This window comes from Lygodium microphyllum, chromosome 14 (genome assembly GCF_053477565.2).
Source record: "Lygodium microphyllum isolate KBCC chromosome 14, Lygodium_microphyllum_v1.1.10, whole genome shotgun sequence".
NCBI classification, from domain to species: domain Eukaryota; kingdom Viridiplantae; phylum Streptophyta; class Polypodiopsida; order Schizaeales; family Lygodiaceae; genus Lygodium; species Lygodium microphyllum.
In genome coordinates this window covers 130,592,000-130,608,986 of record NC_141148.1, presented here as the reverse complement: position 1 = coordinate 130,608,986, position 16,987 = coordinate 130,592,000, and the positions used below count along the sequence as shown (strand labels likewise).

General features: G+C 41.8%; 1 protein-coding gene across 3 annotated transcripts in view; it reads left to right on the top strand.

The window, feature by feature from the left end:
- Window positions 1–16,987, top strand: part of LOC148026113 (serine/threonine-protein kinase PCRK1-like) — a 34,261-nt gene that overhangs the window by 9,041 nt on the left and 8,233 nt on the right. For all 3 annotated transcript variants that reach the window (XM_087693369.1, XM_087693368.1, XM_087693367.1), the window contains one exon: window positions 4,799–4,921. In XM_087693369.1, coding sequence (XP_087549495.1) covers window positions 4,799–4,921 — 123 coding nt within the window. The remainder of the gene's footprint in view (window positions 1–4,798; window positions 4,922–16,987) is intronic.

Below are 16,987 nucleotides of genomic sequence, written 5' to 3'. Positions count from 1 at the left end.
TCGCAAGGCGTTCCTCAACTCTCTTATCATGGAGAAACCCTCAACGGTCGAATCTTTGGCAACTATGGTGTCAATGCCTAGCAACCCTATCCTTGAACTAGCCAAGGAAGAAGCTAGCTATGATCCAGAATATTTGGAGATGATAAAGGAAATTTTGGAAAAGGACCAAAACCCCAGACTTAAGGTCAAATATCAAGAATTCTCCGTCAATGAGGGACTTGTCTATTTTAGGACAAGATTATGTATACCCTCGAGCAAGAAACTCAAACAGAGAATACTGTGGGTAGCCCATGACTCCCCCTTTTCAGGCCATACCGGATATGTCAAGACCCTCAACACGGTCAGAAAGAGCTACCATTGGGGAAGGCTTAAGGGAGACGTGCTCAAATATGTCACGGAATGTTTGTCTTGCTAGTGCATTAAGGCAGAACATGTCAAGATGGTTGGGAAGCTGCAACCTCTCAACACCCCCCAAATGAAGTGGGAATTTATTAGCATGGACTTTGTTATTGCGTTACCCTTAGTGCAAGGAGGCTACAACTCAATTATGGTTATAGTAGACATGCTCACTAAGGTTGCACATCTCATTCTAGTCAAGACAAATTATAATTATAAAGCTTCAGATATTGCCAGACTGTTCATCAAGGAGATATTCAGACTCCATGGGTTGCCTAGAAGGATCATTAGTGACTGCGACTTTCTCTTTACATCTCTCTTCTGGAGAGAGATATTCGGGGCCATTGGGACTCAACTCTATTTTAGTATAGCCTATCACCCTCAAACTGATGACCAAACAGAGAGGGTCAACCAAGTCATTGAAGATATCCTTAGAGCTTATTGCTATCGCGAACCCAAGAAATAGATCCAATATCTACCATTAGTTGAGTTCGCCTACAATGCTTCCTACCAACAAAGCATTCAAATGACACCTTTTCAAGTATTGTATGGGTATGATTGCCGCATCCCATTGAACTTTTCAGATCCTACTTTAAGGGTAGAAGCTTCTAAGGCAATGCTGGAGGAAATGGATGAATAGGTTAAGGCCATCAGACAAGACATTAGAGCTGCCAAGGATAGGCAAAAAGCCTATGCAGATCTAAATAGATAAGAGCGATTCTTCAACGAGGGAGACATGGTTTTTATTCGTGTACGATCCAAGAAGAGTTTCTTATCATTGGGAGAATTTAAAAAACTGAGTCCAAGGTATTGCAGATCCTACGGGATCCTCAAATGCCTAGGGCCCAATGCCTATAAACTCCAACTCCTTGAGAATGCAAAGGTTCACAAAGTATTTCATGATAGCCTACTAAAGAAATATGTATTCAATCCTAGCCAGGTACTCGATGATCAACAAGTTGTAATGCCAAGCCAAGGAGTCCTTGAGCTTTGGCCAGCTAGAATCCTAGACATTTGGGAAAAGAGATTGAGAAGTAGAATCCTCAAGGAGTATCTTATCCAGTGAAAGGACTTTCCAAAAGAAGATGCCACATGGATTGACGAGAGCACTCTCAACCAACAATACCCCCAATTCCTTTCGAGATGAGGACATCTCGATTCCTTAAGGGGGGAAGAATTTAACATTTCCCTTCCTCCTGCCGTATGACCTCCCCCCCTTTCCCCACATACCCCCCCCCCCCCCCCCCCCCCAAAATTAAACGAATTTATGAAAAAGAAAAGAATAACGGTTTTTTTTTCCTCACGCCACCAGTCGGCAGACGTAGAGGGGGGGCTGCGTGGATGTCGAGCGCACGTGGGAGGGAGCTCCAGGACGACGCGGGTAGGGGAGTAACGACTACTCCCTCCTCCATTGTCTGCATGGTGGCGGCCATCTAGCTGACCGCCCTATTGGGAATGGGGGGGAGGGGGGGGGGCGCCTCCATACCTTACCAAATCCCATCATCCCCCCGCCCCCCCCCCCCCCCCCCCCCCCCCCCCCCCCCCCCAAAAAAAACCACGCCATACACTATAAAAAGGGCTTAAGCGTGGAGAAGGAGGGGGATTTGGAGATCGTGGCCCCTACACGTTGTTTGACTAGAGAGAGAGAGAGAGAGAGAGAGAGAGAGAGAGAGAGAGAGATTTTCCCTCTTTGAAGGCTTCCAAGCTTGTTGTCTTTCTTTCCCCCCCCCTCTTAGAGAGGGTTCTCACGGACGAATTCCTTCCACGGGGAGTCATCTCTCTCGTAACTTGGGTGCATAGCCGTGAAGAAAAAGCCGAGTTATATGATGCCTCCCAAGTGAAGTAAGGATCGATCAAGCACGGATCCCGCTTCAACCGATGGAGCTGCGGGTCAAGGAACCGCGGCGCTTGGTAACCAGGTGCGTCCCATATATCCTACCTTGATGGGGAGCCCTTAAGAACATAGGCCGACTTCATTGGGAAGGGAGAAGTATTCGGGTAAAAGTCTATGAGGGTGGTCCCAGAGAACTGGGAGACTTCTCACAAGATTTTACTGTCGTTCGATCTTTGGGCAGCACGGGTTAATACCCGAATTCATACCATTTTTGGGAACCGGAATGGGATTATGCCCTACGGGCTGAGGGGTGGAGCGACGCATCCCTCTCGTTCCTACTTCTCCTTGAACCAAGTGGGGTATGGACTTGCTTTGAATTGGGTAACTCCGCATATAGTAGAGTGACCGGGGAACCTGACCACCAGGGATTCAAGATTCAGGTCGGCCCTAGTGGGTTTGGCCGCAAATATTCCGTTGCGAGGCAGACTCGGGAAATCCTAGGCGACAAACCCCGTGACATTCTATGGGAGTGCCGGGCGGTGATGCTTAGATTCGTTTCTCGATGGACTGCCAAAGACGTGCTCGGGCAGCCAATAGACGGGCACATCACATCAGGTAATTGTGTTAACATGGTTTAGGTCAAACTTACCAAGGCCTCATGTGATCATGTGAAAACGGCTCCCTTCTCAATAAGCAAATACTATTCTTGTAGAATTTTAGTTGCAGCAAGAAGGAAGTGGAAGGAAAACAAGTGGAAAGATCAAAAGAATGTGAACGTTTCTTTGCCAGCTTACAGTTTTCTTGATTTCTCAAATCCTGGACATTCCTTTATAAAGAACTTGCCCCATCCGAAATCTGCTTCAACACCAATGTGCTTTGCACTTTCCAAATCTGCTGCTACTTCCTGCACTCTGATTTTCCATCTTCTGGAGAGAATGGAAGAGAAATGCTGAAGATCAAGAGTCTTGTGCGAGTCAAAACAATATTGGGAGCCAGTTGCCAGTTGCATGGTAACATTTGAGAATATGTAGCAGCAGGATGCACTTGCTACATCCAACTGCATTGTCTTCAGCAAGTACATCATCCCCACCAAAAAAAAAGGAAGGATTGTAGCCAGTCTTGGGATCTTGTTTTAGTAATTGAATCATAGGTGTTTGGGTAGCATGACCTGAAATTAAAGGAGTGACTAGTCTATACTATTCATGGCTTGTTAATTGCAAAAGCATTTGTGAGTATTATATGAGAAAATCAGGGTTTACATAACAAATATCAAGGATTGAAACTGTGCAATGCTGCTCAAGCCGTAGAGATTTTGCACCAAGGAAGTTTCTCAACTTGTCACCCTTTTACTATGTACCATTGCATTGTCTGTTAAGAAGATAGTGCAAATAAGCTACTCAGGGAGATCCAGGCCACTCTTGTTTCATTGTTGTAGAAAATGGCAAACACGTGGCTGAAAGCTTTGTTTAGTACTTGTGGAGATCCAGATCACGGCTGTTTCATTGTTGTAGAGAAAAGACAACAGCTGCCGAAGCTTTGTTTATAGATGGCATAGTATGGGGGAGTTTCGGAAACAAGGAAAATGGAAATGGCAAAAACTGGAGTTTTGGTTAGTTTTGGAAACGGGGGAGCAGTTTCAGATTTTAGCATTAAATCCATACGTAGATATTGTAATATATCAATGCATATAACACCATCCACTTAAATTTTACACAAGACTCCAAGCCTTTGTCACATGAACTTGTCTTCATCTTCTGTTCATCTCTGTCATATTTCCATTTCTTATATCAAACAAACTGTGACAAGTTGAGGATTTCAAGCCTTCATGTCACTATTTAGTAGCTACTGGTTGTCACTTCCATTCTCTTACTATAGATGGCTTTACTGAAGAAAAATATGCATGCAAACACATGCAATAAAAGTGTAATCTAAAGGCTTCATGTCACTATTTAATAGCTACAGGTTGTTAGCAATAGTTGAGAGTTAGTAGTACCTTCTTGGTCATGCAAAACTTTGTGTGACCACTGCTATTCTCTCACTATAGATGGCTTTACTGAAGAGACCCCAAACAAAACAAACAAACAAATAAATATATAAAGGCATTTCAAAGTTTCAGAAATGTTCCCGAAACAGGGGTCTGAAACACTGTTTCAGATTGAGATAATTCAAAAAAACTACTTTCTGAAAAGTGCTTGGAGTCATCCATGAGTCTCAGAATTTAACATTGCAATTATCTTTGTTACTTAATTAGAGGGTGGTACCTAGAAAACCTAGATATATCGTGGCAATGGAATAGTTTACTCATGCAACTAAATTTGTTGTGTCAGGGCACAATATAGCTCCATTATGTCCGTTGATTCATCATCTTTTAATGATATTTTAAATGCTGTTTCCCTTCTTTTATGCTAGCTGTTCTTTTCTCCTTGGGGACTGAAAACCTGAAACCTTCTTATGAATGACTGTTTGGGATACGTATATATGAATGTATATAAATACATTGATGCATGCATGCACGCATTGTCTCTGCTTTTGTGCCAGTATTTTACAAGACATTTTTATGAAATGCAGGTTATATTTCGTGATTTCAAAACATCGAACGTGTTGCTGGATAAGGATTTTATGCCAAAGTTATCAGACTTTGGGCTGGCAAGACAAGGACCTGAAGTAGGGGCCACACATGTATCAACTGCGGTAAGATTAGAGAGACATTTAACTTTTGCTAAACATGTTGAAGTTGTTGACATTTAACTTCTGCTAAACATGTTGAAGTTGTTTCCTCTGGATTGTTTAAAGGGCACTCTCACTTTATGGGGCAGATAACAGCTCAGATGAGGGTTTAAGGACAAAAAATGAAGGAAAATTATTGTCAGGGTTGGCATAAATTGTGCTGTGAAAGTCATGAGCCTAGAATTACTTTCTGTATACAGTAATAATATGGAGAACTATGCAAAAATATGTTATGGATCAATTGGAATGCAAGTGTTCTGAATATTCCCATCTTCCGCCTCCCATCACACCTTGTCTTTGTCTTTTTGCTTTTGACTACGAGAGCTACCATGGGCTTTATTAGGTAGACTTTTGGTCTCATTGGGTCTTTTTTCCTTTTTGCTTGGTCTCCTTTTAAATGAAATTGAGTTCATACGGTCAAGATGCTGGAGTTCAAGTGGTGATTTGAGGGGTTGGATAGCCACAAAGTAGCCTTTTGCTCCACTTTCATGTCAACTGTCTAATTGGTTCGGTGTGGCTTCTGTGGGTGCTGCAGCCTCTTCTAGTGAAGGATTATTGTCTTCCTTGATGATAGTTTGGTTTATAGCATGTCCCAATTGGAGCATTATGAATACTTGTCAAAATTGCTTCAACTTTTGCATGAAAAAAAGCTTCTTTTGAGTCAAAAAAGTGTGATTTGTCATGGTATCCATTTCTTATTTGCAGCATATCATTTTTGTGCTTGTGATACTCCTCACATCTTGTGTGCTTATCGATATAGTGTTGTGAGAGGGGCAATGTCCACCTGACACAGTCTGTAGTTGTATAGGAGTAGTGTAGTAGCATGGCGACTTGATACCACCGATTCTTAAGCACAAGCTTAAGAACAAAGACCTTGTAGGCATGTGTGCATCATCTGAATAAGCTGCATAGAGTGCCTTCATATGATGGAAAACAATCCAACTTTTGTTAAAGTGACCAGGATCACTACATAAAGTTGCTTGCTCAATGCGTGTGCCATTCCGTTCTCTTCCCTGCATACATCACGAGAGCCATCAGTTGTTGGAGAGCTCTCCCTTGAGCATCTTGTACACTATTTCTTTTATTTACAACATTCATCCGTCCACTTCAGAGTTCTCTTTCTTCTTTGTTTGTGTTTTTGCATTTTGCATTTGTGTTTGAGTTTTCCGTGTTTTAGTTGTGATTGTACCCTCAATGATTTCTCTTGCAAAACCTAGTATATTTCCACACGTGCTTTCAAATTTGACCCTCTCTAATGTGCTGGGACGACTTGTTTTAGGCCTATTCTCTCTGCGTTTATTGGAAGCATCTGTGTTTCTCAGTTTCTTGATCTTCTTTAGGCTGGGCAATAGTGTTTTCATGTTGTATAGCTGCCTTATAGACTCCCAACTTTGTGTTTCATCAATCTTTTGGTTGTGCCTTGGTTTCCTATTTGATCTCTTTTCATTCTGCAGCCATCATTTTGTTCGTGCAGCTGTCGTCCACACTATGTGAACTCTTAGTGCTTCTTGGGCTGAGTCTTGGCAATACTCTCTACACCACTTCTTTTAACTTCATCTTCTCTCATCCTCTACAATGGCACCTCTTTGATGATAAGCTTGAAGGTTCTAACTATCTCATCTAGAGTGCCATGATGAAAGCTTGGTTTGTGCAAAAGTTCATGTGGTATATTGTTTTAGATTGCCGTTGCGTATCCCCGACATTAGAAGTGTTCATATCACAGGTTTACAAATGCCCATGACCTAATTTATAGGCACTCTTTTTTCTTTATTTGGTGATTGGCCAACCTATTGTATGGTAGGAAAACTCCTTTATTTTTGTCTATGAAAGGAGGGAATGTGGCTACAATCCATTGTCCGTTCATTCAAGTACTTGTAGGTTCTTGGGGTGGAGAGAGGAGGCTTGTGGATTGTGTGAGCTGGCACTTAACCATTGTACCCTTGTCATAGTGGATTCCTATTCCCATTATATCTTGTGCATTGTCTCTTTCATTGATCTTATGTCTTTCATTATTCAGTTAATTGTTTTGCTCTTCTAACATGGTATCACATGTTTAGGTTGACTAAAGGAGTTATGTGCAACCAGCCTTCCTTCTTGGAATGGGTGGTAATAAGCTGATTTAAGAGTTAGTTACAGCAATAAATAAGTGCACATAAAATGAAATACACACTTTTACCATAACATTCATTGACAGTAGACTCCCTGTTGGCCCCAAAATTGGCACCCCTTGCGGTATTTCTTTAGCTTTCATTCAATTGGAAGGAGTACAATTTGAGATTCTTCAATCTGCTCCTACTAACCAATTGGTCTTGCTGTCATAAATGACCAGCAAGACTTTTGGGTCATTTGCCCCTTGATTCACCCATGACTTCTTCTCCAATTTGACCCTTGACTGGCCAAATGCTGCCCCAAATCAATTCGGGATGGGTTGACTCCCGAAATCCCTTGATAATCTTCAATTATCAGCTGTTGATTTCAGTCCCTTGAGCCTTCAATCTCTGGCATGGATCCCAAGGTGGCTGCTAAACCCTAATTTTTGCTGTAAGTTAGGGTTTACTGCAGAAATTACAGATCAGCCCACCAAAAATGGCTAAGATTCTCTCCGAATGGCTAAGAATTGCTGAGAATGGCTAAGCATAGGTCTGAAGGAGATGAGAGAATGCTGCAGAGAGAGAAAATTTTGAGATTTTTTGCAAAGAATTGATCAAAATTAGCTGCTGCCCTGCTGTACCGGCCCCAAACAGGCACCAACAACAATAGGAGCATCAGAGACTGTGATCTTCAGAAGAAAGTGCATCAACAGCAATTGCCAGCTTCCCAAGGTCAAGAATATGCAATCTCCATTACGAAAATGGTCTCCAATGGTTGGGAAATGGCCCCAAAAGCTGGCAACAACAGTCCAACACCTCTTCCCAACAGCTCCAAAATGAAAAAACGAGATTTCCCTCTCCTTTCAGCCCTATTTAGCCTTTCCCCCACTTGCATGGGAAAGTTTTGCCAAGTGGCAGCTTTCTTAATCCATTTTCAGCAATTTTCAGTCATTTAATTAATTTTCAGAATTAATTAATTCTGAAAATTAGTTCAGCCCTTAATCCATGCCCAAAAAATTGACCTTACCCATCCAAAAATTAATTGGCTAGGCCATTTGCAACCCAAAGTGATCCTATGCATCCATTGACCCTTGGACAAGCATTAATCCATTAATTATTGCCTAGTCCCAAGTGTCACCACTAACACTTAATGGCCAATTAATGGTCCTAGGGGTAAGTTGAGACCAAAATTCACCTAGAATCTAACAAGTGTAACTTGTTACAACTTTTTCCTTTGACACCCATCTTTTTCACAGGGTCCTTCGGCCTTCAATTGTGAAAAAGTAGCTTGCATCTCACATGTGCAACACATGTGCATCTTTTAATTGCACATTTGATTAATTCTTTAATCAAATGTTAATTAAACATAAGCAAAGCATAAAATTTTCACGTCCTTGTGACAGACCACCCCCTTGAAATCCTTGCAATCATCCTCGATTACACTGTAATGTGTCAAAGTAAACGATACTGCATTGGAATTTCCACAAGGCATCATAGGCAACACAACATTGGCCACTGCTAGCTAACTATCGCATATGCCCACCATTTGCTGAAAATTTCCAGCCAGCATAGACATAGCATAAAGCTCAACGATAGTTTAGAACTGTTGCTAGAAACTCATCGGATACATTCCAAACTCTTGTTTCTCAACAATGCTTACTACACAACCATAGTAAAGCATAGAGTGAGCCGAAACATGGCTGAATTGTTAATGGCATTCAATACACATGCTGCTGTCCATAGAACCAGCTGAATACCACTGAAACTAATGATCATACACTGAAAACCAGCACTCGGTAATCAGTCTCTCATGATCATAACCTGATGCAAATGTACAGTTTCAGAGTTGCAGTGAAAACCATACCTATCTGCATACATACCACAGTGACTAGTACACTGAATAGTGACCTCATGGCAGACATACTGTCAGCACAGTACCTTGGATGCATGCTGAATACATCCGAGATCCACTATACACGAGAGCAATCCATTCCTGGAGGAGTGGAAGTGCTACCTTCCCCTTGAGTATCAGGTGGTACTCTGGACCCTTGCCTTGCTGAACCTGAAAGAGCCCGATCCAAAGTCGGCTCTAACTGAAAGGCATCAAGGTAAAGTTGCAACAACTGAGGATGGTCTGTCAAGTCATCCTCTTTAATCCATTTAGCATCCATTGGTGAACAGTTATGAAACTTCACCCAATAGCTTATGGAAGCTTTACCTTTGACCTTTTCTCTTTATGTGCCAAAATCTGCTCGGATACCAATATCTCATTCAGCTCCTCTACATTGGACAGAATTTCAGCAGATACATCCTTAGGCACATCAGCATAAAAAGGCCTCAACAAGCTTACATGAAAGGCATAGTGTATCCGCTAGTGTAGACGCAATTTCCATGATAGCCAGCATTAAACGGAGCATTTGAATGACCAGCACTTACTCCTTGAGCTCCAAAAGCATGACAGGGTACCGATGCTTGCCCATATGCGTGATTTTGCACACCAGGCATCATACCGATGCCGCCATACATCGGATTATGCATTCCATGAGCCATACCCGAGTACATTGGGTTATGCAAGCCATGCATTGGTTGCTGAAAATTATGGGGAGGTGTGCCATACATTCCCACATTCGGTCGCTCACCCACCATAGCATGAAAAATTGTGCTACCACCAAAGTAAGCTGCCTGCCCAAGTTCTCATGCAAACCTTGCTGTCCAAAAACCATAGGATTAACATTTACATCATAAACTTGCATTTGCATTTCTTGCCCCCAACTGGCACCAACTTTTTTTCACCATGAGCATCTTTAGGAGCATCTTGAGAAGGCTTTGGCTTGTTCTTCGGTGCATCTTGCTGTCCCGAAGTTCTAGAAGAGGATTTTCTCTTCTTGCCCTTGTCCTTCGTAGGAGTGTTCAAAAACTGAGTAAACTGAGGATCTTTTGCCAATTCAGCAAAGATATTGGTTGTTGCCCTCATTCGATTCTTGAATGCATCATCGAATTCCATTTCCCCTTGTTGATCATTATCCTCTTTTTGCATTGAGGGTCCAACATCTTGGCCTTTAGCCACATTTTCAGTATGTTGTCCATGATTCGTGCCTTGTCCAAGATCAGGCATTGCATTTCCTTCTTCCCCATGTGAATGTGCATCATGAGAGGCATCATTACTGCTTGATTGCATCCCACTATATGAAGACATCTTGTTGTAATTTCTCAGCTGAGCACAAAGATCAACACTAGCACAAAGCTTTGGCTTGCAATCACGTGCCTCAAGCCCACCAAATCAAGAGATTTGATGTATCCCGACAATGGAACCTTGCAACCAGCCTTCCTTCTTGGAATGGGTGGTAATAACCTGATTTAAGAGTTAATTACAGCAATAAATAAATGCACATGAAATGAAATACACACTTTACCATAACATTCTTGGACAACAGACTCCCTGTTGGCCCCAAAACTGGCGCCCCTTGCGGTATTTCTTTAGCTTTCATTCAATTGGAAGGAGTACAATTTGAGATTCTTCAATCTCCTCCTGCTAACCAATTGCTCTTACTGTCATAAATGACCAGCAAGCCTTTTGGGTCATTTGCCCCTTGATTCACCCATGACTTCTTCTCCAATTTGACAATTTGCCCCAAATCAATTCGGGATGGGTTGACTCCTGAAATCCCTTGATAATCTTCAATTATCAGCTATTGATTTCAGTCCCTTGAGCCTTCAATCTCTGGCATGGATCCCAAGGTGGCTGTTAAACCTTAATTTCTGTTGTAAATTAGGGTTTACTGCAGAAATTACAGATCAGCCCACCAAAAATGGCTGAGATCCTCTCCGAATGGTTAAGAATTGCTGAGAATGGCTAAGCATAGGCTGAAGGAGATGAGAGAATGCTATAGAGAGAGAAAATTTTGAGATTTGTTGCGAAGAACTAATCAAAATCAGTTGTTGCCCTGCTGTACCAGCCCTAAACGGATGCACCAACAACAATAGGAGCATCAGAGACTGTGATCTTCTGGAGAAAGTGCATCGGCAGCAATTGCCAGCTTCCCAAGGTCAAGAAAATGCAATCTCCATCACCAAAATGGTCTCGAATGGCTGGGAAATGGCTCCAAAAGCTGGCAGCAACAGTCCAACACCTCTTTCCAATAGCTCCAAAATGAAAAAACGAGATTTCCCTCTTCCTTCAGCCCTATTTAGCCTTTCCCCCACTTGCATGGGAAAGTTTTGCCAAGTGGTAGCTTTCTTAATCCATTTTCAGCAATTTCCAGCCATTTAATTAATTTTCAGAATTAATTAATTTTGAAAATTAATTCAGCCCTTAATCCATGCCCAAAAAATTGACCTTGCCCATCCAAAAATTAATTGGCTAGGCCATTTGCAACCCAAAGTGATCCCATGCATCATCAATTGACCCTTGGACAAGCATTAATCCATTAATTATTGCCTAGTCCCTAGTGTCACCACTGACACTTAATGGCCAATTAATGGTCCTAGGGGCAAATTGACACCAAAATTCACCTAGAATTTAACAAGTGTAACTTGTTACAACTTTTGCCTTTGACATCCATCTTTTTCACAGGGTCCTTCGGCCTTCTATTGTGAAAAAGTAGCTTGCACCTCACATGTGCAACACATGTGCATCTTTTAATTGCACATTTGATTAATCCTTTAATCAAATGTCAATTAAACATAAGCAAAGCATCAAATTTTCATGTCCTCGTGACATTATGCTTGTGTTTTTGTGATTTGGGACTAAGAGTCCTTTTTGCACGTGAACAGGTCTTGCGTTTGTCACATTGGTCGTGCTAACACATAATTGCATTTTCTTTGACTGCTACTTGATTGATCCACGTTGGTTACCATCATGCTTTTGTTTCATTGGTTATTTGTGTCTAACGTACATGCTCTGCCATCATACTAATCTAGGCCTACGTTGACTTGTATGAAGTGCTAATCTGTTGTTTTGTTGACGTCCATTGTGTTGCTGTTGACAATTCTATTGTCATATCTGCGTTGCCTATGTAGTGGTGTTGTGTATATTTGTTGTTACCTGCCATGTGTGCTTATTGTGTTGATGTTGACTTGTATGCAGTTGTTGCTAACTTGCCCTTTCCGATTCTGCATTTTGATCAGCCTTGCTATGTATGATCAACATTTGCAAGAGGCGAGGATTTGACTTGAGTTTGCATTTCAACGTGTGTTGAGTATCATTGACCTAGCTGCTCAATCTTTTTTCTAACTTTCTTCTTCTTGTTTTCTTCTACTTGTTTTCTCCTATCATAGTCTAGCTTCTCCTTTTCTTATTGTTTCTTCCTAGTTAACTCTACTTGTTCTTCTATCTCTTTCCTTCTATTTTCTTGTCTCATTCTTTCCTTGATTTTCTCTATGACTCCATCTAACAACTCTCTTTCTTCTTCTGTCCTATCATCTTCTATCTCATCCCATATTTTCATGATTCTCTCCTTAAACTCCTTTCCTAGCCTATCATCATTGGATTGTGAGGGTTTGGTTGATTCTTGTTGTTGGGGTTGTCGGGGTCGAGGTGTTCCAAGATCTGGGCTGAGCTCATCCTCCCCTCTTCTTCTTTCTTCTCTTCTAACTCATTTCTCTTTTCTTTTTCTTCACCTATATTATCATCTAAAGTAGAAATGTTGGTTCCGTGTAGTAGATGCCCTACCCTAGGTGCTATCGCCCTTCCATTCTCATCTTCCAACTCTATCTCTTCATCAATTTCTTCATCATCTTCTTCATTAGAGGCATCCCATGCCTCACAGGAGGGTGCCAACCTAGCCTCTCCCTCAATCTCAATGGGTAGAGGTGTTCCAAGATCAAGATCAAGCTCATCCTCCCCCTTCTCCTTTTCTATTTGGCATATCAATATGAAGAATGTTTTGAATCTTAATTCCCTCTTCAAGACAGACAATCTCTTCTTCCAATGGACAATTAAGCCTTCTTGTTTAACAAATATAGTAGTTCTATGTGACATTTATTAGTTCTCCATTACATTCTAACTTAGAACATGTTGAAAGAAATGAACATGTTGCATGCATATCATTTCTAAAATAGCATTCCTAGCATGTGTAGGCTCGAATCAAAATTTGTGATAGAAGCCTACTTGGCTGCCAAAATCAAAATATGGGCATCATATATAGATCCCAAGTAATAGGGCATGCATATTGTTTCCAAAATAACATTCTTGGCATGTGCAGGGTCTCACAGGAATTTGTGATGAAGACCAATTAGGTACCAGATTCGGAATCTGGACATGGAACTAGAATCATTCAAAGGTGATCTAGCATTATGTTTGAGCTTGTTATGTAGAGGCAAGACTAAAGAGATTGGACGTGGAATCTTGATGAGAAATATGTGCACAAGGTACATTTGGCATCATATATTGCCTTTGGTTAAGTTAAACTAAGGGTGAAGCTATCTTATTCTCCTTTTGCGATGTGCAATCTTACTTTATGTATGGGTGAGTGATTATCTTATAGGCTTCTTGTTTTCTCCCGTTCCCCCTTCTATTGGCATTTTGTGAGAAGTCCACCAGTGCATTGGCACAACATGTTAGTTACGACCATATGACCAACATGAGGTGACATTGCAGTTATAGGGAAGGCTCCCATCTTGGTATAGTGGTACTTAGGAGGCTTTTGCAACTCCAAAGAGGGATGATAGGAAGAAGAAGACGAAGGCACAATGTTATCACTGTGGCGAGAAGGGGTATATCTAAAAGGAATGCAAAGATTTAGTGACATTGTGGAAGAAGTGGAAGAAGAAAAAGAAGGGTAAGAACTCCTTTGATGAGTCATCATTGTCTTCCGATTGCGGTTCCAATTCAAACCCTTTGGCAAAGCAAAGACCATGGCTTGAAAGGGCTCATCTGTTGTAGGGAATGTGGGCCGCCTCTGCTGCTTGCTAGCTTTTGATAGTGCAATCATCCCTCATGGGTCTCTAGTGCTAGAGAGGGTGAGTGAGAGGATGGTAGTGGTGGGGCATCCTGTTAGAAGTGGATTGCAGGAAGTCAGGCAGTGTTTACAACATGGCAAATGCAGACAAAACAGGAAACATAACCCAGATAGTGGGTGAGAAACTTGACAGCAATAACTATGCCATCTGGAAGATTCGCATGGAGAACTTCTTGATAGGAAAAGAATATTCAGATTTGGTAACAGGAGCAGAGGCTGAATCCAAATTGCCTAATGATAGGAATCCCACTCCAGATCAGTTGAGAGTTCATAGAGCTTGGACGGAAAGAGCACGCATGGTTCTACATTGGCTATCATTATGTATTTCAGATGCTATGGTAATGCAGATTATGAACTGCAGCTTTTCAAAGGATGCATGGAATACCTTGATTAGGTACTATGGCACTACCACAAGTGCTAGGAAGATATAGCTAAAGCAGAAATTCAATAATATGGAGAGAAAGGGTAGGTCTATTCAAGACTATGTCATTGAAATCAAGACCATTGTGGACCAGTAAGCGTCCATTGGCACACAGGTAGAGGATGAAGACATAGTTGCAGTTGTATTAAATGGCTTGGGGCATGAATAGAAATCTTTTGATACTTCCATATATATGCGGGTTAAAATGCGAGATTTTAATGAGCTTGTGGCATTGCTCATTCATGAGGAAGTCAAATTGGGATTGGCTATTGATTCTAACAGCTCTAAGAGTAAGAATGTTGTGTTTTACTCGAATCAATGCGGTTGTGGAAGCTGTGGTAGGGAATTTGCTTGTGGTAGAGGAGCACCACAGAATATGTCTCATGGCAGTAATACCCAGAAGGGTTCAAATGCAAGGGGAGGTGGTAGTTTTAGAGCCAGGGGAAGATCTAGCCCTAGGGGCAAAGGCTCCTGGTAGCCACAGCGTGTCTTTGACAATCCTAACAAGGATAAGGATTGTCATTACTGTGGCAAGTACGGACACATTGCTAAGGACTGTTGGAAGAAGCAAGGCAATCAGAAGGGTAAGCAACATGGACATTATGCATCGTCCAACCATATAGAGGATGATTTCACAGATCGGTTGTTTGCCATGACTTACGTGCAGAACAGGGCTGCTAAGAAGTCAAATGCAGATGATGTTTGGTATATTGATTCAAGAGCATCGAATCATATGACACCTCGTGGTGACTGGTTCATAGATATGGTGCCTGACAAGAATGGCTATGTATGCACAGATGATGATACGCAGCATAACATTGAGAGGAAAGGCATAGTACCTTTGGTGATTCATGAAGGCAGGAAGAAGAACCTGCATGATGTGTTGCATGTCCCATCCATTATGATGAATTTGCTGTTTGCGGATCGGATGATTGAGCAGAATTTGCAGGTCCGTTTTAATAAGCATGGTTGCTTCATTGAAGAGTTTGATAATGGCTGCAAATTGATTGCTCATGGTCATAGACATGGCAAATGTTCACATTAGATGCCACTTTACCACAGTTGAAATCAGCAATGTTTACTCATGGTTCAGGCACAGTCAAAGACCTAGAAATATAGCATAAGAGAGTGGAGCATGTAAATCACGATTGCCTTTTGTCAGGCATGTACGAAACAACACGAGACCTTTGCAGTTGGTCCATTTTGATATGGGGGGGCCAACCCATAATGCATCTATGGGAGGCTCTAAATACTATGTGACCTTCATAGATGACTTTAGTCGCTATACTTCGGTTTATATATTGAAAGTAAAGGATGAGGTGCTTGTTGTATTTAAGCAGTTCAAGAAGCAGGTTGAGAAAGAATTTGATTGCTATATCTCTTGTTTGAGATTCGACAGCTGTGGGGAGTATGTATCACATGAGCTTGACAATTTTTTGGTCGAAAATGGTATTCGTAGGCAGCTTACATGCAACACCATTCCACAACTGAATGGGGTAGCTAAACGAAAGAATAGGGTATTGATGGAAGCTGCCCATGCTATGATGAATGAGAAGATTATGCCGCTTTACTATTGGGCTGAGGCTGTTATGACAGCCATGTACATTTTGAACAGGACTCCCATTGCAGGCATTCATGATTGAAAGCACATAAGTGTGTCTTTATTGGTTATGTACAAGAGAAGAAGGCATATAAATGTTTTGATCCATGTACTCGAGAGACATTTGTGAGCAGGAATGTTATATTTGATGAGATGGCTACTTGGTATGCATCACCTACTGCAGTACTGTCTAACATGCCTTCTACACATGCTTCTACAGTTGATTCACAACAGAGTACTGCATTGATAGGTCCTAGTGTTACGAATGCATAATCTCTTGTATCTCCATGAAAAGGGAGATTGCGGAGTTCTAGCTCATTGTCCACTGACACCATTATGTTAGAAAGGGGGAGATATGACATGATGGACAACAAAGGGAAAGAGAAAGTTTGTGATGATACACCTGGCATGATGAATTCGGGCTATGACTCGGCTGATAGTCTCGACAGTGAACTTGGTATTCCTACTGTGTATACACCTGGTACTTGGTAGACCGGGTACATTCCACCTCATGAGAGAGGGGAACCTAGTAGTGCACCATAACTTAGATGCTCGCAGAGAGTTAGGTATCCTGTGGATAGACTGACTTACAATGGTTACTCTGTCGAGCATTATGATTATATGACAAAGGTTATGGAGGTTAAAGAATCTGCCACTTATGCTGAAGTAGTGATGGATAAGAATTGGTGCACAGCCATGGATGAGAAAATGGCTGCCTTGGCTGATAATAGCACTTGGGATCTTGTTCCATTGCTAGATGGGAAAAAGACCATCAGCTGCAAATGGTTTTATAAGATTAAATGCAAGTCGAATGGCAATGTAGAGAGGCACAAAGCCGGGCTGGTCGCCAAGGGATATGCTCAGCAGTATGGTCTAGACCACGAAGAAACTCTCAGCCCTGTTGCCAAGATGGCAAGCATATGAACTGTGATTGCATTGGTTGCTGCAAAAGGCTGAAAA